We start from the raw sequence: 22,430 nt of genomic DNA on the forward strand, positions 1-22,430 counted from the left end.
CTTAATTTTGATTTGAAAAAAAAATCTCCCTAAATACCCATATATATCCTAAAAATTTTCAAAATCCCCAAAATTTCAAAGCAAATTTCTCCTAAAATTTTAAAACAACATCACATAATATTTCAAAGCAAATCCCACCTAATATCTCAAAGCAAATTCCCCAAAATGTACAAATATATTACCCAAATTTCCATGAAATTGACAGAAAAATAACCCAAACATGCTTACAGATGACCTAAAATATCCCCAAAATACTTGAAATTTCAAAGGCCCCGCCCCCATTGTGATCAAATTAAAAACACATTTCCTAAATTTACACATAAATACCTGCAAGTTTTCCAGACAAACTCCCCCGAAAATAAAAAAAATCCATTAAATTACACAAAAATTTCCTTGCAATAAAAACTTCCAATTAAACTCTAAAAATATAAAAGAACAAAACAAAATGTCCATCAAAATACTTGAAAATTTCCGAGATATATTCCCAAAAATACCAATGAAAATTCCTGAAAATGTAATTGCAGATTTTCTAGTATTTCAAGTGACATTCCAGACATTTTTTTAATTCAAATACTAGAAATTAATACTATGTTGCAGGAAAGCCAGAATGTAATGTGCTCATATTTGCATGCAGGGTATAAAGAGGATAAATGAAAAACATCTCTAACAGGATGTGAAGACGGCACCAGGCCTGTCTGCTCTGACTACTTCCGGTAAAGCAGGCGCAGTCAGCTGTCACAATCTGAATACCGAGGAAAGGGATCGCAGACGTCGAGAACCAGACTACCACTGCCACAATGTCTAGTTTAAACTCCAAGTTTAGTGATTACACAATGACACAGCTCAACGAATTCCTGGAGGACGACGAGAAACTTACGAAAATGGTCCAGGAGATGGATGAGGTATGTCAAGCTATCTGAGTGTTCTGGAGGCTAGTCCAGCGCTAGCAAGCGACTCCCTTTCCTTGGTCACTGTTTCTCCCTCAACCCTTTGTTGTTCTCTCCGTGCATTCGCCTGTTACATTTGCGGAAATGGTCGCTTGTTTCGATGTTCGGGCTTGAACCGTGTATTCTATAGGCTATGTGTTGTCAACGAAGACTCATTGTTCTGAAAGCTTAAGCTACCAACCGCCGTTCAAGGGTCGAGCAGGAGAATAATTGTCTCAAGTTTTAACCCACCAGGAATCCCAGTTTACGACATCGTGAAACTATACTTATCAGGCACCAAAGTCTGCTTCAGCTGTAAATGCGAACGTAACACGTTAACAGCTGCTTTAGCTCACTGCTCATCTTTCAAAATAATTTAAAAAAATCATCCAAACCACGACCCTCCTTTCAGGCAGCTCGTCATCCTGATCTACATTCAGTAGTCTGCCATTTTATGGATGATAGAGCTGTCGGCAGAGGTAAACCTTTTCCAAATAAGACACTTCCTTAAATCATCAGCTGATTTTTGACCCCTTAACCATCTGAATGTACAGCCAGGACTAGGAGTAGCAGCTACGTACAGCATCGGGAGCAGGGCTTTTATTCACACATGTATGAATGCTATGTAAAGCCATCAGATTATTGTATACATTCAGGTAGGCCTACTAAATGAGGAACATAGGCCTATAGTGACTGGCAAAGTTGGCCTCCAAACAGATACATACAGGGCATAGCTGTAGCCTACTTCATGCTGTAAACCTGTAATTTCCCATAAATACTGCCCTGCTCTGCAGTTTTATAAGAGTCTGTCCATGACATGATAAGCAGCTGCTTATCAGCTCAGTTTTTTCACATTTATTATAAGCCTTCAAGTGACATAGAGCCAGCCAAAACCTGGCCTTAGCTGCAGAGAGAGGGCAAAGAAATCTAGACCGCAGTGATGCACGATAATTATTCATTTTTAACAGATACTGATGCATTAAAATGTCCTACTCCTGTTGGCCAATAATTAAATGCCTTTTCATATAATTGTAGATTTTAAAGATAAGTTGTATGTATTAATGCACATCTGGGGGTAGAACTAACTAACTTTAACTAGGGCATTCCTATACCAAACACAGAACACCGCAAACCAAGACACCACAAACTTTGGTTTTAAATGTTTTTTTTTTCACTTTCTCCATGATAAACAAGAATTCAGCCGACATACATCAAATCAGGCATGTTTCCCTGTGAAAAACACATAATACAAAAAAGACAAGAAATGTGTATTCTTCAGTAAAATGTACAGAGTTAAATCCTGTTGCTTATCTGTCTTCAGATAAAACACATCAAGGTTAATGACAACTGGCTGTCATGCTTAATACATGGAGAGGTGTGGTGTTATTTTCAATTAGAACTTAAAGAGAAATTCAAAATATGTTCGGACATAAGTCTTAACAAGGGAAGGTAAAAATGTAAAGTGTTACGGTAATCAAAAATTCTGTTGTCTGTGGTTAAACTGATGTCACTGATGTTGTCGATCAGACTGAATAAAACCACATCAGTGAGAGCAGAAAGGACCACGTCTAAAAAGAAGCAGCAGATTGGGAGACTGATTTTACCATTTTTTCAGACTTGCCTTTTTGGTTTTCTGAAACTTTATGCAGTTTTAAATGCCTTCTAAATCGGCACTCTGCCTGGCATTAGCCTTCAGCTTGGTCCTGATGTTAGCAGCTAATGCTAGCAGCTATTCCCACTTTGTATTCTGTAAATTGTCTATTAGGATGACTCGTGTGACTTAGAAGGTCTGTTGTGTTAAAACTTGAGCAGTTTTTCTAGGGGTGGGAATCACCAGTGGCTTAGGTCACAATTTGATATTATTGCCATTTTAACCATTTTGCAATACAATGAGTATTGCGATATATTGTGATCTATACCATTTTTCAACTGTTTGGCTGATTTAGCATTAGTCTTGCCTTCATGTTTGTCATATTTTTGCAGTATTTTATTTTCATGCAGCTCTTAGTGTGAATGTACAGGTCACAACTTGTCCACGAGAGCATTTTGGAGTTGTTGGATTGTGTATTTGATGAGTTTGATGAGGGAAAGCCGGAATACCGTCTGCTTACATTGAGTTGGCATAGTAGGTCCGAACTCAGCAGCGGCCGATTTAAAAACAGCTTGCACCGACAACTGAAGGTAACGACCTGTTACTAAGACTATAGGGATTATGGCAATGGACGAATTTGCCAAAATGTTGAAGTCTCCCTTTAAATAATATAAAGTATTTACATTATTGTTTGATAATTTATCGGTGTCCATAATTATCGTGAATCCCTTCTTGACAGAATTTTACTCAGGACTTGTCTAGCTGATAATTTCTGAAACCTTCTTGAGAACTGTGTATAGAATATTTGATCACAACTTCTATTCTTCATTCTTCACATTTTTAAAGAAATTTCCCTCTTGTTCTCTTTTTGACTGTAAAGTGTAAAGCCTAAAAACGCACGTCCATCCTTTTATTGCTGAGTAGTTGTTTACACGGCTACTGTTTTTGCTTATGTTTTGCACGCATCAGCAGCAGAGTGACACAACTCAATTTCCCTTCAGGGATTTATTAAGTTTTATCTTTTTTCCAGGACCAGCTGACAGCCAAACAGCTGACTCGCCACTCAGTTCTAGCAGCAACATTTTTCCTTTATGTATGTTGTACAAAGAAAAACACTGATGTTCTAAACAAATAAGCTGCTATTTTTGTGCAGTGCAATCTGGGTAGTGATGTCATTGGACTGCATTGTTCTTCCCTCCATCTTTTCATATGAACTCCCCTCAATTACATGTGGCCTGATCTGCAGCCTGTTGTCTCTCACACTGGTTCTCTGGGGTCCTTCTTGTTTTATAATTTGCACATCCTTGCATCCTCCCTCCTCGACTGTCTCCCTCTGCCAGGATGAGAAATCTTCCAACTCCTTAAATGCGCTTGGAAGACGTAGGGCTGGAGGAAATAGGAGGCTTCTGGAGAAGTTCAGAGCAAGGAAACAGCAGTTTCCCTGTGGAAGTCTCTTGACTAAGCGTGATTGGTTAAGAGACACGGGATCTGCAGAAAAACCTGCACCTGCACATTCAGGACTTTCTATATTTTATTCTCATGGTGCTGATCTGCTTCAGTTATGACAGTTAAACACTCATAAAAACATCGATACACTAAACAACTTTATGCAGGATAATTTAATCTGAAAGAACCGTGGCATCACTTAAGGCAGCAGTTCGTTTATTGTTTTTAATACATTGATCAACATCTTGAACTCCATGGCAGATTATTGTGCAGACCACAAGGATGTAAAATAAAAAGCCTCAGTTGTTAAACCCATTGACACAGATGTGTATAGATGAGGATATTTAAAAGGAAGATTAAATTATTCGATTTATCAGCTAAAGTAATACCACTGATAACAAGCTATGTAAAAAAATGATTCATGTAAATATTGATTGCTTCCTGTTGGAAAAATTGTATGTCTAGAGCTACCATATTTATGCAAAATAATCTAAAAAGTTTTGAGACAAATTCTAAAAAAAGGGATTTTTTTGAACGTTTGCACTACAGGCTTTGCGGTAAATCAGCCGTGCAGCTCGTTATCTGAGGGTGATATCGCCCAGACAGACGATGAGAATTAAAGGGTTTCTCATTTAGGAAATTATCCTCCTAAGGCTCTTGCTGTTCCTCAAAGTCCAGGATCCTTCCTCTGTAAGAAGGATCCTTCTGAGTCAGGTCCTACAGAGGCAAGGCCAGAGTCCTCCCAGTTATGCTGCTGCACACACATTTAGTACAGGCTAGTGAGTGTGTGTGATTATATCAGTGGAATAGCCACACCCATTCAACAGTGTTGAACAAGTTTTACCCAACACCATCTAATATGCTATCAAATCATCATATAATCATATGATGTATGATGTGTAAATCTTATATCATTGGAAAGCCTGTTTATTTCCCTCTTTAATGGTGCCACATTTATAAGGAACCTTTTGAAGGCCATTCCAGGATCCTTCCTTGACTTTGAGAAACAGCACTTGTGTCTCTTCCTTGCATCTCTCTTTGAAATCCAACCTGGGAGGAGCTAAGACCCTAGAAAACAACACGAGTGAGGGACGCCAAGTAAACAACTGAGAAAGCCCTCTGGTCTCCTCAGAACACCTGAGTGTGATCTGCTCTCATAGAAGAGGACGGGACCTTTAGATCAGTAGGTAGAGGGCCTAGAGGCTGGCTCACTTCCTCCAGAGGAAAGAACGCTCGAGGAGGACTTTTGTTTGTGACCTCCTTTTTTTTGTTTTAAAAATGTTTTTTTCCATCTTTTCTAAACAGTTTCCTTTCTCTGTAGTTTTTTTCCCCACTGCATGTCTAGATTGCAGGGTTTGCAATCTAGACATGCAGTGGGGCAACTACTTTTCATGGCATTTTTTCTGAAATTAGGGTCTTCCGACAGCCCACTGCTTGGTTGGCCTTTCCCATCTTCACCTTTTGTTCTGGAAACATTTTTTTTCTACTTAACAAATGTAAAAACATTTCCACCTTACTTGAGGTATAGAAGTAAACAAGAAAACAGTGGGATGTTTGGGGGGCACAAAATGTTCCCAGCTTGCGTTAAAATGAAGCGGGTCATGTAGACAAGTGCAGTTTGGAAGATTTTAAAGAAAAACATTAATATGCAGTCAGTGTTTTATGACAAACATAAAAATTGAATGTCCTTCAAAGAATAGGAACAAAAAAACTTGCTGATGTCAGTAATATTTTAAAAAAGGATATTGGTATTGGAAGGCTATACCAGGAAAAAATAGAAATCCCAATCCGTCATCCTTCCTGGGGTCTGTGCACCTTTGCTTTAGCTTCCAATAAACCAAGGAAAAGAAACTTCAGTTTATGTCAGAATCTCACTGCTAGTGGTTTTTAAGTAGACATATCTTCCCAAGCATGACTGGTGAATGAGGGCCATTGACTTCCCTCAGTATAAATGCATTACGGGAAAGGGTAGATTTCTTTGCAAACACAGAGACATTTCTGACATGGTTTCATTCTTCTCTCACAGATGCAGGAAGTCCAGAACAGCAAGGAGAAAACACTGGTCAGCAACCGAACCTTGGCAGAACAAAACCTTGCTCTGCAGCCCAGACTGGAGCTAAAGAAAGAGCAGCTCACCAAGCGCTACAGTTGCCTTCAGGAAAGCTTTGAGTCCTATCAGCTCCGGAAGTCCACTCTTGGTAAAGTAGCAGTGCTGATATTAAGGGAATAAGACACTATTTTTATGATCGGTTAACAGAAGCCTAACCCATGTAGAATGTGAAAGCTCTTTTATAAGATAACACTTGATTGAAACCTGGAGGGGAAATTTGGAGGTACATGAAGTCATCATGAACTAAATACAAACAAAAATGGGATCTTCAAATTTGGCAAATATCAGAATACTCTAAACTTACATTACCAATATTTCTTATCATTGGTCATCATTTCTGCAGGTTTTTAGTGTTATCCCCACTGTAAGAGCAACAGAAACATGACAAAAAACAAATCAATAACCTGAAATATTGCTTTAGTAAGTGACAAAACACCACTAGATAGCTAAAGATGTGTGAATTATGTGATGGCAATTAAAAGACTAAACAATAATGCTGTAAATGGACATATTAACCAGTTACATAGTTACTGGAGCTAAGCAGCCGAATCTTTCAGTCTATACAAATATCTATCTAGCCGTCCATCTAACTAGCTTGTTCTGTTGCTCTTCAGCACTGCTGGACAGGTTTTACAAGTTTGCCTGTTTCCCAGGCTTTTGTTGTGTTGCGGCACGATCTGTTGTTACATAACTCCACTGGGGTTGAAAAAGTTCCAGTTTCCATTGTAATAAGATGTAAAGTACTCTGACAATCCTTTATCCTGGCACAAAAATATGATTTTCTAAAAGGTTTTTAAAAAAATCTTCACCATTTTTTATATGTGAGGGATTTAACTGTTCTTCTCAGAGTTTGTGGTGTGGAACAAGATGACAAACACAACTCACCACACACTGACAGTCTGTTCACCAACAACCAGACTCTCCACCCTCAAAACGCCAAATCACATGCAGTTGAATGTGACTGGAAAGTTAACAATAGACACGTGAATCTTTCAGTATTTTCTATTCAAACCGATTCCCAATTTACAACAAAACCCCTATTTGTTTTGAAGAGGGCATCGTCTTCTCCAGTCTGCTGTTCACAAAAGAGCTGTACGTTATTATTTGACATTAAAAGCCTTGAACGAATGTGTTCAAGATGATGCATTTTAGGGGTGTAATGATTCACAGAGGTCACAGTTTGGTACAGGTTTGGTTGGTGGATGACAAAGGAGCACAAAGTCTGTGTTTTATTATTATAGGTTTTCCTGATATACCATTATTGTTTTTTAAACTAACATTAGTGAACCTTATAGTTGGTTCCATCTAGTGTTATTTAAAACTAGCAGTAATACTGTAGTTGGCCCAGTCTGTGATATATTAGACTTTTTGAAGTAAATCATAGAAAAAGAACTCTTACATGATATTTTTTAGATGCACCTGCACATGCCACAAAGATCTTTTTCTTACTTTACATTGGAATCTTTTCTTGAAACTAAAGTTATTTTCTTTTTGATCTGTCAGTGTTGTGGATTTACTCTCTCCCTCAAATTATTCTACAAAGGAGTAACACCCCCCCCCCCCCAGCAAAAAAAATAAGAATTAGGTTCAATTGTAGATTGCGGGGGGGGGGGGGGGTGACAGCTCTCACCAACATCCTTGCCCACAAACCAACATGTTTACCTCAAGAGAAGAAGCTTCTCAAACCTAGGATTTGACGACACCAAACCATGCCTAAAACATTACTATCGATATTTTAGCTTATTTCTTTGCCCTTCTAAATACTAATCACTACAGTTAAATTTTGGTTAATTATATTACATTTGTGGTGGGGCTCATGGGTTGTATGTAATCGGACTGAATCGTTCAAATATTCTGCACTGTTCTTTTGGATCTGTCATAAATCTTGTCATCTGCCTAGATGTTAACAAGACTTGAACAACCTGAACTGAGCATGTCATTAAAATATCATTTATTTTTTGTTTTGTTTTGTTTTGTTACCCAACAGACCATAAGTCAGGAAACACTTCATTGGAGACTCTGCTGGCCTTACTGCAGGCTGAGGGAGCTAAAATAGAGGAGGACACAGAGGTAAGCATAATTAATATGGGCGATGCATCCATCAGTTGAATAATTTGTAAATTCACATACCTGTCTTCACAGTTGTCAATTGTAACAGTTTGAATCAGATTCTTTTTTTTTGTGGTTGTCCTAAATCTAACCAATCATGGAACAAATACAAAAATACAGTTACTAATGAAACTTCTAGAAAGAAATTCAGTCTTCACAGTAAATAGTACATAAAGATACAAGAATATGAATATGCACATAAAGCTTAGATTTTTACTGGAGGGGGATATTGCTCATGAAATTTTGCACAGTGGGGTCACAGTTTGCCCCAGTTTGTTCAATGGGATTTTATCAAAAGTGTTCTCCCTGCTAGATAGGTCAAGTTTAAACAATTGTGTGTAAGGGGAATTTTGTACCATCTTATTTTTTTTTTTTCATTTGACTGCATAACCTCCAATTTCCACATATTATGGCTGCGGTGAATCATGCCTTTAAGCAAATCAATCCCTCCCTAGTCAATTGGAGCAGTTCCACTGCCTGTGCCCACAGTCCAGCACCAGCATGTCCCTGAAGCCCCACTCCACACTGTTTCCTTAGAGATAAACTGCAGGTCTGTTTTCAGGGCTGGCTGCTGCCAAACTGCGTCAATCCATGTAGAACTGTCTGGAATGATTCAGGATGATTTGCCAAGTGGCTCTTCATGCCACTCTTCCCCATCAAGTGTGTCACTGCAGTCAAGCAGTGCCTGCATATTGTTTTCTTTTTGTTCGTCACCTTTTCTTCTTTTTCATTTCTTTACACGGGTAAACCAAAATGCTTCCACATGAGGGATTTAAAAGTCGCAGGAGACTCCACAACCTCCAAAACTTTGTGCTTGATTCTCCCTTGCTACTCCTAGCTTCCACCATTTTCACACTGTTAGATCAAACCAGCAAGTGGAGCACAAAGGATGGTGGGTATGCAAGGGGCGATGGTGACTGTAGTTTCCACTTCAGGTTAGTTAGGCAGTTAGGAGAAACGTGGCCATACTTCCAGAATATGAGCACCTGGAATTTATCAACTCAGAAACACAGCTGCAGACAATTCAGCAGTTTAAGAATATGTCAAGAATCCCAGGCAGGTTTTTCTTGAGGAAAATTTTAAGAAAAACCTCAGGAAGATAATGGTTAATGGGGCCTGTTGTGTTGCCCTGTGTATATCTTGCCTTTATAAATAAAGCTTGACCTGACTCGGCTTGCTATTTGTACAGCAGATTAGGGGTCAACCAATCACCGTATCAGTGTTTTATTCCACTGTTCACGATAAGATTAATTAAAAAGTCTGCTACTTTGGCTCTGCTGCATCTGTGTTTTCCCCTCTGGCTCAGCTCTTCCTCAGCCTCTCACTTAATGTGCCACCCATAACACTATCTGATTGGCTAAGACGTCACATGAGTTAGTATTTTATTTAGTGATTTATTGCTTGTGTTTGTTAAAAAATATGTAAGACAAGGAACTAAAAACTGCACATAATTGCTATAGCAGTGTTTTAAAAATTAATTGTGATTAGATAATTTTCCCAAATCAATCAATAATAAAAGTAATAACTTTTAAATGATCTTTTAATATTTTGAACTATTGTAGCAGGTCATGAGAGTCTGATTTGGTGTGATTGTGATTTCCCTGAATTTTATTTTCAACTTCTTGACTAAGATTGGATGTTTTGGTGAATTTTGGAGTCAAATAACTAGGGATGTGTGAAGTTAAATGGTTCAGTTTTTTTTAATCAAATTAGCTAGCACGAGATTTGTGAGCCGGTTAGACTACTTACCAATAATTTTAATAAACACAGGCTTGAAATCCTGGTCTAAAATGCTCGTGCAGACTGTAATAAACCTCCTGCCACTAGGAGCCACTGTAGCATTAGTGAATGGCTGCTGCCTTCCTGTCTGAGCTTTCCCCTGGCGCTTCACTGGACGTAAACATGAGAAGCTTAGCAGTTAGCATGTAGTAGGAACAGCTCAGTATGACAGTTTTTAAGTAATAAATGGAAATAAAATGGTATACAGGCTGTCGAGTGTTGGGCTCATGTATAACTTCTCAACCAAAGTGAAAAGAGGCCACATATCAAAGCACGATATTAATCTGCAAAAAGAAACAAATGCTGGCGGAGCTAGCTGCTAAAGTTAGCAGGTGTGATGTGAGCCTGATACACTCTGTACAGCATGGCTAACACAGTGACCCAGAGATGAATTTGACTGTTCAAGTATTGTCGGTTAAACTCAATTTAAATACGCATAAGAACATCCCTACAAATAACACTATTTTCTGACTAAAACTGTTCCAAATGTCCCTTTGTGTTCCACAGAATATGGCTGATTCCTTCCTGGATGGTGACATGACGCTAGACTCCTTCATTGACGCCTATCAGAGCAATAGAAAGCTGGCACATTTGAGGAGGGTTAAGATTGAAAAGCTGCAGGAGATGGTGCTGCAGGGCCAGCAGCTCCCCCAAGCACCCGTCCCATCCTCACGATCTCAGGATATGTCAGCAGCAGCCAGAGCCTCATCCTCCGCTCATCTAACGGAGTCCAGCAGCAGCTCCTCCCCTGCCCAGGCTAAGAGGAAACCTCCACCTCCTCCCACCCAGCCAGCCCCAATTCTAAACAGCGCTTCTTCTGCTTCCTCCCAGCCTCCGGCCTTCTCAGCATCACCGTACCCGCCAATCCCTCCTAGAACAGGCCAACCCTTTCCTAATGTCTCTTCTGGCTACCCCAACCACTTCCTATCTCAGTACCCACCTGCACTGCCTCAGAGGCCCAGTCCTCGTATGGCTCCGCAGCCTGGCTTCATCATCCAGTAATTCAGAGCAGATGCCACTGAGAAGACACATTGGGTGTCTTAGACTTTCCACAACTGGATCTCCTCCAGAAGCATTTCTTCTATGTCATCAGCCTTTTGAAAATACGACCCATCAAAACACATGGACTGACCTGCTCTGGCTGCTCTGCTAATGTTTAGCTGAGGCAAATCTCTGAATTTGCACTCTTCTCTCTGTCGCATCAACAATCTAGACAAGAAAGATGCGACAGCATCAGCCTAGAGTGGTTCTAGCCTCAGTGTCTTCAGTAAAAGGGCCCTCTGCGGGCTGTACAGACACACTTGTGTTTCTTAAAGTCACTGAGCTGGGATTTTTCATTTATCTGCACTTTCTGTCTCCAGATAGTCTCCTAAGCTCTGCATGCCCATAATTCTCTTGTCTCTCGCCCTCTGTCTGATTTGTTCTTAATGCTTTTAAAGGGCACGAAATCATTCAGACTGATAAGATAAGTCATTTCTATCTGCAGCACACTAATTTACTAATAATGTATATGCAAGCAATGAGAGACCCTAATTACTGTGCAGCAATGTATTCTGGCCAAACTGCAACTATACTGTGATTTTATATACATATATATAAAATCCACTAGGTACATGGAAATATTTGAACTTCACTATCTTTCTATGAGATTGTACTAATAATCTTGATAGTTGCCAGGATAGAAAAAGTGATTAATGTGGACAGCTTTGGTAGGTGGATCTCTTTGTGCATTTGTCTTATGAGACTCCAGATCTTCCTGGTTCAAGATGTCTGACTGTCCAGTTCAGGGCACAAGTCACAAGAGAATTCAGGGAGAGGATTCCAGCAGAGCAATTGTCACAAACAGCTTACCTGTTGACCCTTGCCTGAAATGAAGGATTTATGCAAAGGCTGTAGAGTACACTCCATATGCGTGTCATTTTCTGCAGGCTACTGCTGTTATTAAACACTCCTGGTTGATGTCCATTGTCTTTAAAACTGTAAGTTGGGATAAGAGAGGAAGCCAACACACTGGCTCTGATAAACCTGTTCAGTTTTCTCTTACACTAAACACCAAAGACTCCCCACATGTGTGTATGTGCGTGTGCGCGTGTTTGTGTGTAAAGATGTTGGCCCGACTTCTACACGGAGATTTTGCAAGATCACTTTGACTTTGGGAGGAAACTTTTTCAGGTGCAATAAAAACACCTCTCTTCCCAAAGGCTGTAGCTCTGCACTGTTGAAGAGCCAAGAGTGCCTACACTTGAAATTATCATGTCCTGCTGACAATACCACGTTTCTCCATGCTCATCTGTAGCCCCCTACCTACCGTTAAAAAAAAGAAAACTGATTTGATTTTTATTCTTCTGCAACTATTGTTTGGTTTTACCAGAAGACAGTTTTAAGAACATGACTGTCATTTAATCAGGTTTAGCTTCTTATTAGGCACAAAGGGCAAGAATAGAGTAATAATAGCTAGAGATGTTTCAACACCATTTTTCGCTTCCTGATACCGATTCAGATAACAGAGCGTCGGGTACTGGCCGATTCAGGTACCGATCAGATACCAGCATAAACTTTCTGGACAGACTGCTGTAGAGAAATGGCACAATTGTAGCCCTACAGGGAGCTCAGAACATAGCTCAACAAATAGAATGGTAATGTTCAGCCTCTCTGTGACCCTTTAAATTGTTTTTACTGCTAATTATTGTGGGTTTTACCACTAAATATTAAAATAACAATTACACAGAGGGACACATCACAGCCTCTCTACCTCTCTTTCTCTCCATTATGCTCTATTCCAGTGGTTGCCAACCGTTTTTCCCTAGAACCCCCCTATTCATACCTCAGTTGGGCCAAAACCTTGTATCACCATTTTTAATCATTTTAATCCTTTTTCCTTCATAAATGGGTCCTATTAGTCACCCTGTATGCATTTGAGTGGGCTTTAACCAATTTTAGAGCAATGAAAAGTGTCAAAAAGATGCTGATTATGACCATTAAATGTTAAATTAATTTCAAAATATATCTGTTTTTTTTTCCATTACCTGAAAAGTTGTGATTTTGGATATGAAGTTTTGGCCCAATGCTAGTGATATGTACATCTAAATTTGACAACATCAGAACAGGCAGGGTCCAGCACCCCCCCTTAGATCTTTGGCACCCCCCTAGAGGTCCCTTGACCCCAGGTTGGGAACCACTGCTCTATTCAGGCACTTGTGTTTAAGCATGCACAGTTTGACAGCATGATGCGACGACAGAACAGCCTGCCATTGATAAACTACACTACACGGGCTCGACAGGCAGTCATTAACAAAGCATTCTGGGAAAACAATGTGGCCACTAACATTCATGATAGTGCTAATAAATGATCAAAAATTGATTTAGTAAAAAACAAATTTAGAGGCTACGATATATGATCCAACAGTCACTGAAACTTTAATAGCCAGTGTCATTTCTTGTCATGTATGACAACGCTGGCATCGGATCAGTGCATTAACATACTCACCAATACCGATACCTGCATTTTCAGCAGTACCGGGCATATTTCTGATACTGGTATCTGAATCGAACAACTTTAATAACAGCCACGTGTTTAGTATAACTCTATAATTGCCTTCTGAAAGAAACAAGAGACCAAGATGTTTTCTGTCTAATGGAGCTTTTGTTTCTGCATCTCTTTTACTCCTGTATTATTTCTTTTCGGTTTTCCTGGGGTTGATATTAAGATTTTTTTGCACGTGTTGCTGTTAAACCTTTTTAATTTGTAAAATAACAGGGCTCAGGAAAGTTTTATGTCATAATTTAGGGAAACTGTCTCACCCTAACGTAAAGAATAGATGACGCATACCTGTCATGAGGCAAACCACAAATTCTGCAAAGGCATAAACATTAACATCTCCATCCAACAGCATGGACCAACTAACAACGGATCATTCTTTTCTGCATGCTCTTTGTGTTTGGTCTGAGGATTCCTCTGTAGTACTTTTTTAAGCTGTTGAGCTGCTTTTTACTTTCAACTGATCCTCTATATGCATTGTTTATTAGTGGTTGGTGATGTTTTATGTAATGTTGTAGGTATTTACTTAGTATATTGAATGTTTAAGTGGAATTCAATGTTATTTTCAAATTAAATAAATCTCAAAGTTTTGTATCAGCTTTTATCCATTTGCATTACTGTTATACAACATAAACATCTCACTGAATGCCTACCAATTCTCCAGTTGGCTCATGCAGCTTCTGTATGAGTCTCAAAAGAAAGGGCTGCAACATTTTCAAGGCAACATGTTTTTAAAAATGAAAATGATAGCATCTAGTGTTCCTAAGTTGATATTGCATGACCTTTTTATGTTAAGCTTGAGAGTCCTGTTGCTCCTGGCCACCTTCAGCTTGTTTTTGTTAGGTATAGTTAAGGGTATAGTTTATACCTCAGTGCCTGTCTGTTAAAATTACTACAGGTGCATTTAAAAAAAATGACTGTCATGCAAAAGATCACCTTTTTCCATGATTTACTTCAAAAAAGTTACATTTCCATATAGTCTACATTCAGTTTTCCTGAGCCTTCATTCGCTCACTCTTGTTCAGATACAACCACTATCATAGTGAAGACTGCTGACTTGACAAATGTCCAGAGGATAATCATTGACACCCTTAACAAGTAGGGTAAGCCACAGAAGGCTACTGCTGAAAGGTCAGGCTGTTCTCTGGGGGTTGTTTCAAAGTAGATTCATGTAACTGACTGGAAGAGAAAAGTGCAGTAAGAAAATCTGCACCAGTAACAGGGGCAAGCTCAGCCTCCAGAGGACTGTCAAAAAAATTAGATTCAAAAACTTTGGGGAGCTTCACAAGAGGTGGTCTGAGGCTGGGGTCAGTGGATCAGGAGCCACCATGCAGAAAAAGCAAGGGAAGCAAAGCAACAAGTGTTGTGTTCAGTCAAGCCAATCCTGAACCACAGATAAAGTAAAAGCTTCTCACATGGACTAAAGCTGTTTCTCAGCGGTCCAAAGTCCTGTTTTCAGGTAAAAGTAAATTTTGACTTTAATTTGTAAATCAAGGTCCCAGAGTCTGGAAGAAGATCAGAGAGGCACAGAATCCAAGGTGCTTAAAGTCCAGTTTTTAATAGTTTTCCACAGTCCTCGATGGTTTGGGGTGCCATGTCATCTGCTAGAATTGGTTCACTGTGCTTTATCAAGTTCAGAGTCGATGCTGTCAGCAGTCTACCTGTAGATTTAAGAGCCCTGCTTCCATCTGCTGAGAAGATTTATGGAGATTCTGATTTACTGATACTGATAAACTACCAGAAACTGGTTTGCTGACCATGGTATTACTGTGCTAGATTGGCCAGCCAACTGACATGAACCCTGTACTCTACAGGACCTGTAGAGAATCTCTAGAAATGCCAAGAGGAAAATGTTATAGCAATTGCCTAAAAAATGGGAGATACGTTTATGGCCATGGCAGCCATAAGCCATAAAAATTTGTCTTTCAGTTGGTGTTTTAATGTTTCTCTTGTCCCTCTCCTCCTTTTGCGTTTATCCAACCCCTATCCCTCCCTATAGTCCTTTCAAACCCCAGGGCAAATCAGGCTGTCAACATGAGTCTGGTCTGCTCTCACTCCTGCCCTCTAATAGGGAAGGTTTATGTCACCACTGTAACAGGGCTAAATACTGCTAGTGCTGTGTTCATGGTGATAGATGCTGGTCTATATTATAACAGGATATAAACTAGGGGTCATCAAGTACATCTGCACAAGGGCCGAATTTAGTCTCAACAGAAACTCTGGGGGCCGGACATTCAAATACACAAAAATTGAAGAAATATTTTACATGATTTCAGGCATTAACAGTGAAATCTATCCCTATTATCTATAACACAGCAGGCCCTAAGGAGAAAGGCCTGACAACAGAATAGACCGGACCCCTGAAAATCACAGAGAATGGGCCCTCCCCAGTTGTCATTTAGCACCAATAATAACCAATTTTCCCACTTTTAGCCCATGGTTGATACTTTTGCCTCTTTAACCCAATTTTTGAAAGATTTTAACCCAATTTAAACCACTTTTCATGCATGTTTTATCCCCTTTGTGACACTCTTATCAATTTTTGCCACTTTTCTAATTTTTCCACTTTTTAACCCCTTTTTATTATTTTTTCAACATTTTTTGAAACTTTTAATCCAATTTTTTGCCACTTTTAACCCATTGTTGATACCTGTGCCCCTTGTTGCCTCTTTTAAACAATTTTTGAAAGATTTTAACCCAATTTAAAACACTTTTCCTGCATGTTTTACCCCTTTGTGACACTCTTATATCCAAGTTTTGCCACTATTCTTTTTTTGCCACTTTTTAACCCCTTTTCATTACTTTTTTTAAAACTTTTTTGGTAACTTTTAAACCGATTTTTGCCACTTTTAATCCATTGTTGATACTTTTTGCTCATTGTTGCCTCTTTAACACAATTTTTGAAATATTTTATTACTTTGAACCACTTTTCCTGCATGTTTTATCCCCTTTGTGCCACTCTTTTATCAATTTTTCCACTTTTTAACCCCTTTTCATTGCTTTCTTGCATTACTTTTTGTCATTTGCTACCAATTTTTGATACCTTTTGTGCCTTTTTTCCTCTTTAACCATTTTTTTTTTGCCACATTTAACCTCTTTAACCACTTTATCTGGTCATTTTTGCAGCACTTCTGCCAACCTTAACCCTTTTTAAAATACTTATTAATAATGACAGTAAATCCCTGAAAAAAAAAAACAGATCAAATGTTAAGCCATTCTAAAACTATTTAAATGTTATTTTTGTGGGATGAATTTAACAGCTGCAGATATTTAAAGCCAAAAGAAACTCTTAAAATCTTCTTTTCCTCCTTTCCTGAATTTATCGATCTTTCGGGGGCCGGACAGCAAGCTTTAGGGGGCCTGACGTGGCCCCTGGGCCAAAAGTTGATGATCAGTGGTATAGACTTTATAATAGTGTACATAATTTATATATGAATTAGCGCTATACAAACAACAAAGATTTATTGACTAAGTCACCAGATTCAACAATACAGATGAGCTGAAGGCTGCTATGAGAGCTCCAACCAATTATGAGCGCATAAATGAGCATAATTTTCCAGAAGGTCAGCCTTTTTGTATCACAGATCTGTTTTTTGGACCGATGTTTTGGTATATTCTAATCTTTTGAGATAGTGGAATTTAGATTTTTGTGAGCTGTAATTATCAACATTTAAACAAAAAAAAAAGTCTTGAAATGTTTAAATTTGTGTGAAATTAATGTAGAATATATAGAAGTTTCACTTTTTGAATTAAATCACCTGAATGCACCTGTATATTTCATTTCATTCTATTTATTCCAGTCATGGTGCAGTTCATAATTTTTCATATATACTTCTTTACATTCCATGACCAGAAAGGAGCAGAGATAAGTAAAATTCTTGTCCCTAGATATCTGTAGACGTGTAGAGCTAAGAGGTCTTCATTTCTTTTTTATTACAACCGAAGCAAGCTTATGAGTTGGTATTTAAAGTCAATATGTTGGTGTAAGTTCATTGAAAAGATGTTGGAGAGCATATCTATTGATGCATTTAGAAAAATCAAAAGTAGTATACATATGTAAAAATAAAAAGTTTCAAAACTCCTCTCTTTCTTCTTTCAGGTTGTCCATGATTTCCAAATAAAACTAGTTTATTTCTGCCTGCCACTGATATTACTCAATGTGTCTGAGGACAGTCTAAACATTGAACAGAAAGTAGCATAATTAATTTGTCACCGGTATTACAGCCCATCAAACATTGTAATATCATATGAGAGGAAATTATCATTACAGAATAAAAAAAGACAACCCACAAGAATTAACAAGAATTAAACTGGAGTAAAGATTGCGGGGGAAAGTAATGTTTCAGACTATCTCTGACTCAGTGCAATACAATTTAAAAGTACTAGCTTTGTTCCATTTTGATGTTACTACAGCCGCAACATCACTTCAACAAAAACGTGTTTGCTTTGAACGCAGCACCTTCCCATGTGTTACGTTTCCATAGCTACGTCATATTAGCTCCACCATGTTGTAGGAAATCCACTGTAGCTCTTCAGTCACTGTCAGATTACAGTTTAATCCGAGGGGGAGGATACACTGTCAAGAAGCTGCCTGCATCTTAGAAGGACACTCGGCGTTGAAGCTTGAAAATAACCGTAACTTCAGGTGCTGCTGTCATTCGTCGAGAATAAAGCTTCTCCTCAAAGAAGATGAAGAGCCGACCTTCTGCTGCTGGCTCTGCGTTTCCAACGTTTTACACAAACGTTAGGATGTTAGCTGGCTAACTAGCTGAGAAAGAGTAAGGTTAACTAACGTTAAATCGGATTAGCTGATAACGGCAGCTCCCCATTGGACAGCAACCAGGTATTACTTTCAGCACCAGTCGCCTCAGTGATTTTTAAAGTGTTTATTACATTTATGCCCTTTTCCTAATACTATGTTGTGCTCTAACTGTAAACGTTGATTTTTTGCTAGCATTAATGTTTCTGCAAGCTAGCGAGGTTATCCGGTATTCAAACCTCAGATAGAGTCGGAGATCCTTTCCCTGGCAGTATTAAACAACTTTTTGGAAATAAACATTTCCTTCGACAACAACCGTAGATCAAGACGGAGCTGACCACAGGGTTGATGTGCTAGCTTGTCTTCGGGCTAGCTGGCAAGAGAACTGCACAAGATTTTACTCCCGACATAAGCCTACGGACGCAGCAAAGATGTCAGGAAAGGATAAAGACAAAGACAAACAGGAGAAACAGTCCACGACGGAGCGGCTCATAAAAGGTAGGTGTGAACTACAGCCTCCCAGATTCTACAGCATGAGTGCTTGCTAACATAATGGAAAGCCACCTGTAACTTTAAGAGCTTACAACCCCTCCCGATCAAAATACTGTGTTAAATCGTTTGATGACATTAGCTGAAACAAAAGTCTTACTGTAACAAATTATTCCGACATTTGTGTAAACCACAATAGTGATATTTGAAGGGCATCCCAGCTGTCCCTTTCTCTAGGAGATGCTCAGGTGTCTGTAGTCTAAAATCAAACACATTTTTGTCAGGAGAGTTATTAAAGATCTTCTAAAGGTACTGACTCATATTCAGAAGAGGAAAAAGTACATGACTATTGTACCCAAGCTTAAGTATAGTTGCTCTGGTTAAAATGTACATATGTAGAAGTGAAAGTACTGGTTTGAATCTTACATCTGGTCTATAAAGTATCTAATTTAAACTTTACTGAACTACTAAATAGTGACTTAGGACAACAACAACAAGAGAACAGATCTCTATAATAAAGTAAACTGCACAGCAAAATTGAAAGTGTCAAACCCTTACAGAGTTGGAATTAACACTTTAAAAATGTCTGTATTAGTCAACAGTACATATAGCTGAACTAAACTTTTGAAAGAACTATTTTATAGACAGAGCTGCAGTAAATCTGTGGCAAGTTGGGTCACCTCTAGCAACACTAAAGCAGAGGGTTAACCTCATAGGCAGGCAATTCATACTGATAAAGAATTGTCACTAGAGCCCCAAAATGGGATTTTTGGGGCCAATGCGGATACTGATATTGGGGTCTAAAAAAAGCTGAAATCCGATACATTGGCAGATATCCGATGTATTGGCCGATAACCGATACATCGGCCAATATATGAAATAAGAACATTGATATACACAGAATATATACTGTACATGAACACAAATTCTTATATTTATACCAATTAATGAATTAATAGGGAATTAACAGTTGCATTTATCTTTATTTCACAAAGATACAACTTAGACGATGTGAAAACGCTGTATAACAGTCTTTTATTAGATAATGGTGGACAGGTGAATTAACGGCTGCGTTTATCATTGTTTATTCTCGACTCCTGCGTCTTTACTACTCTGAGCAGTAGAGACGCTACTGGTCGACTAGTTACCATGGTTTTTATAAACTGTGTCACGTATTGTTGTATAGGACAGCACTGTTCTCAGAGACTCTGGAAAGTCAACCAAGTTCCAGGCTCACTCGAAAATGTTATGTAATGTTCTGTATGTTCTGTAGAGCTATGCATGCTTGGAAGACATTATTAGAAAGGCACAACGGATCTTTGCCGCGTGAGCTCTAAGGGTTAATATATTGGCTACATCTTGGCCGATGTTGATTAATCTATGGTACGCTATAATCAGCCCGCCGATCACCTAGGGTCACCTTAAATCATAAGTGGGAGCTCTAACTCAGTGGATAACTTCCTTCATGGTGCAAATATGTCTCAAAACAAAAACAACAGTGATCTACTAGAAACACAAGGAAAAAGAACACCAGCAGTCATCAGCTGTATTGAGTTGTAATGTGGAAGAGTAAAAGTATAGTTACTCTGGTTAGGTAGGAGTAAACATACTGATTCAATAATGTACTCAAAAAGTACAAGTATCCAAAAAGCAACTCAATCACAGTACTTTAAGTAAATGTAATTAGTTACTTTTCACCCTTGCTCATATCCATTGGTATATGTCTTCAAAATTTTTTAGATTCGTAGGTCAAAAATAGACAATTGCATTGAAGAAAAACATATAAGATAAACCCTTTTTGCACTTGTAATGCATTTGAAAGCTTTATGAAGTTATACTTCTTACTGGGGTTGGTTGATAAAGAAATCTCTGATTTTAGGCCAGAATCATCATATCATTATTATCATCTAGATCAAGAAGAGAGAACTGGGGCTATCCAACCTCTGTTTTCAGTTTGGTTTCTTCTGACTTTACAACTTTATAATGTTGTAAATTTAAGATTTTTAACACTAGAAATTTTTTAGATTATGTCGACATTTTTGATCCTTAAAATTGGAAATTCTGAGTTTTTGTCATTCATTTTCCATATTTTTACACTCTGAAATAATGATTTTGGTTCCTTGTGAATATTTGACTTTAGAATTTCAAAAATGTAGATTTTTTTCTCAAAAATGTTGACTTGTTTTATTTCCTCAAAAATTAACAAATGCTATTTATTTTTTAAATGTTAGGTGGCCCTAACATGCCGTCATAAATCATGCCTGTAATCCATCCATCTATCTTTCTATACCGCTTATCCCGTTGGGGGTCGCGGGGGGGGGGGCAGGAGCCTATCCCAGCTGTCATTGGGAGAGGCGGGGTACACCCTGGACTGGTCACCAGTCAATTGCAGGGCGTGCCCGTAATCATGGTTTACAAAAAGCTATATATGCAAATCTAATTTTGACAATGCCAGGGCAGAGAGGGCCCCACACCCCTCTTGGATCTTTGGCACCCCCTTAGGGATGCCCAGACCCTAGGTTGGGATTCAGTGATATAGAGAATGGTTGAAACCTTTATCCATAAGATTGTTCCTTCAGCACAAGACTAAAATGTCTGCTATGATTATTATGGCTAAAAATAATCTAATTGTGATATTTTCCCCTAATATTGTGATTTGATGTGGGATTAGAGTCCCTCATGTTGTGTTTTTCTCAACAAACAAGTTAAAAATCATTCTTGAATATAAGAAACACAGTATTGGGAAGACTAAACTAAAGATGCTCAATTTTGAAAAAATATTTAACTGCGATTATTTTAACGCAATCATCAATATCAATTGTATTGAAGGGAATGATGATGTAGGCTTAATGTCTTTTTCATTTTTAGATTGGCAAAAATATACAAAAACAAGGAAAATAGGGTTTTATTGTAAATTCTTCCAGAAGATATTGACACTGAATGTTTACATGGCATGTAGAGCATAAGATCTCTGCAGTAAAAGATGCATTTTAGGTATTCTGACACACATTTCAGGTCAAAGAAACATTTCACCTTTTTTAACAAAGAAATAGGACATATTGTGGTTTAATCTTGGGGAGTAATTTAATACTTTATTTGGTGTCAGCCAAAGAAAGGACAAGCAGAGCAAAGTCTGAGGTAGCTCCTAAGAGAAAGAAAACCCACTTCCATCCACACTTCTTCCACTACTACCTCCTAATGCCATCACAGCGTGCCTGAATATTCATCTATCTGCACCAGACAAGTGTCCTTCCAGGGGAGCTGAATGATGAAATGTTGGATGAAAGAAAATCTCCCCTGGTCTGTTCCCTACACAGCCAAACACACTGAAGAGTAATAGAGGGACACTTACTTTGAGATGAGAAAAAAAATGAGAAAGAAATGTTGACTAGAATCAAGACCCCGCTACCTATTGGCCCAGTCTCAGATCTGAGCACACTTGAGCCTAAGGTTGTTTCTGTTTGGTCAGTGTGAGTGCAAATATACTGTGCCAATTTTTGTGACATACTTACAGGTAGTTCTAGCAGTCAAGTCTAACTGTTGACTGTAAGAGGGCTTAACTGGTAGACTAATGCTGCTCTGGTTGTGTAAGACAACTGATAAGCTCATTCACTGCTCAGGGTTTCCCAAAGAATTATGCTGTATCTGGCCTGTGGAACTGACCAGGCATATGCCATGGATCT

General features: G+C 38.6%; 2 protein-coding genes across 4 annotated transcripts in view; both read left to right on the top strand.

The window, feature by feature from the left end:
* The first annotated feature begins 725 nt into the window (after positions 1-725).
* vps37ba (VPS37B subunit of ESCRT-I a) lies at positions 726-14,084 on the top strand. Its single transcript, XM_041788094.1, has 4 exons — positions 726-902; positions 5,990-6,161; positions 8,061-8,143; positions 10,469-14,084. The coding sequence occupies exons 1-4, from the start codon at positions 798-800 to the stop codon at positions 10,961-10,963; spliced, it is 855 nt and encodes a 284-aa protein (XP_041644028.1). The 5' UTR covers positions 726-797; the 3' UTR covers positions 10,964-14,084.
* A 3,939-nt stretch (positions 14,085-18,023) lies between these two features.
* ppp3cca (protein phosphatase 3, catalytic subunit, gamma isozyme, a) overlaps positions 18,024-22,430 on the top strand; it is a 55,590-nt gene continuing 51,183 nt past the window's right edge. For 2 of the 3 annotated variants that reach the window (XM_041787173.1, XM_041787174.1), the window contains exon 1: positions 18,024-18,756. In XM_041787173.1, coding sequence (XP_041643107.1) covers positions 18,690-18,756 — 67 coding nt within the window. In that variant the 5' untranslated portion in view covers positions 18,024-18,689. The remainder of the gene's footprint in view (positions 18,757-22,430) is intronic. The other variant, XM_041787172.1, reaches the window with a different exon arrangement.

This window comes from Cheilinus undulatus, linkage group 5 (genome assembly GCF_018320785.1).
Source record: "Cheilinus undulatus linkage group 5, ASM1832078v1, whole genome shotgun sequence".
In the NCBI taxonomy this organism is placed as follows: Eukaryota; Metazoa; Chordata; class Actinopteri; order Labriformes; family Labridae; genus Cheilinus; species Cheilinus undulatus.

What these genes read in the sequence shown, in the direction of transcription:
- vps37ba (XM_041788094.1), top strand. Translation starts at nt 798, where the DNA reads ATGTCTAGTTTAAACTCCAAGTTTAGTGATTACACAATGACACAGCTC. An exon ending in TGGTCCAGGAGATGGATGAG is followed by an intron (nt 903 to 5,989) that starts GTATGTCAAGCT and finishes CTTCTCTCACAG; the next exon opens with ATGCAGGAAGTCCAGAACAG. An exon ending in AAATAGAGGAGGACACAGAG is followed by an intron (nt 8,144 to 10,468) that starts GTAAGCATAATT and finishes TGTGTTCCACAG; the next exon opens with AATATGGCTGATTCCTTCCT.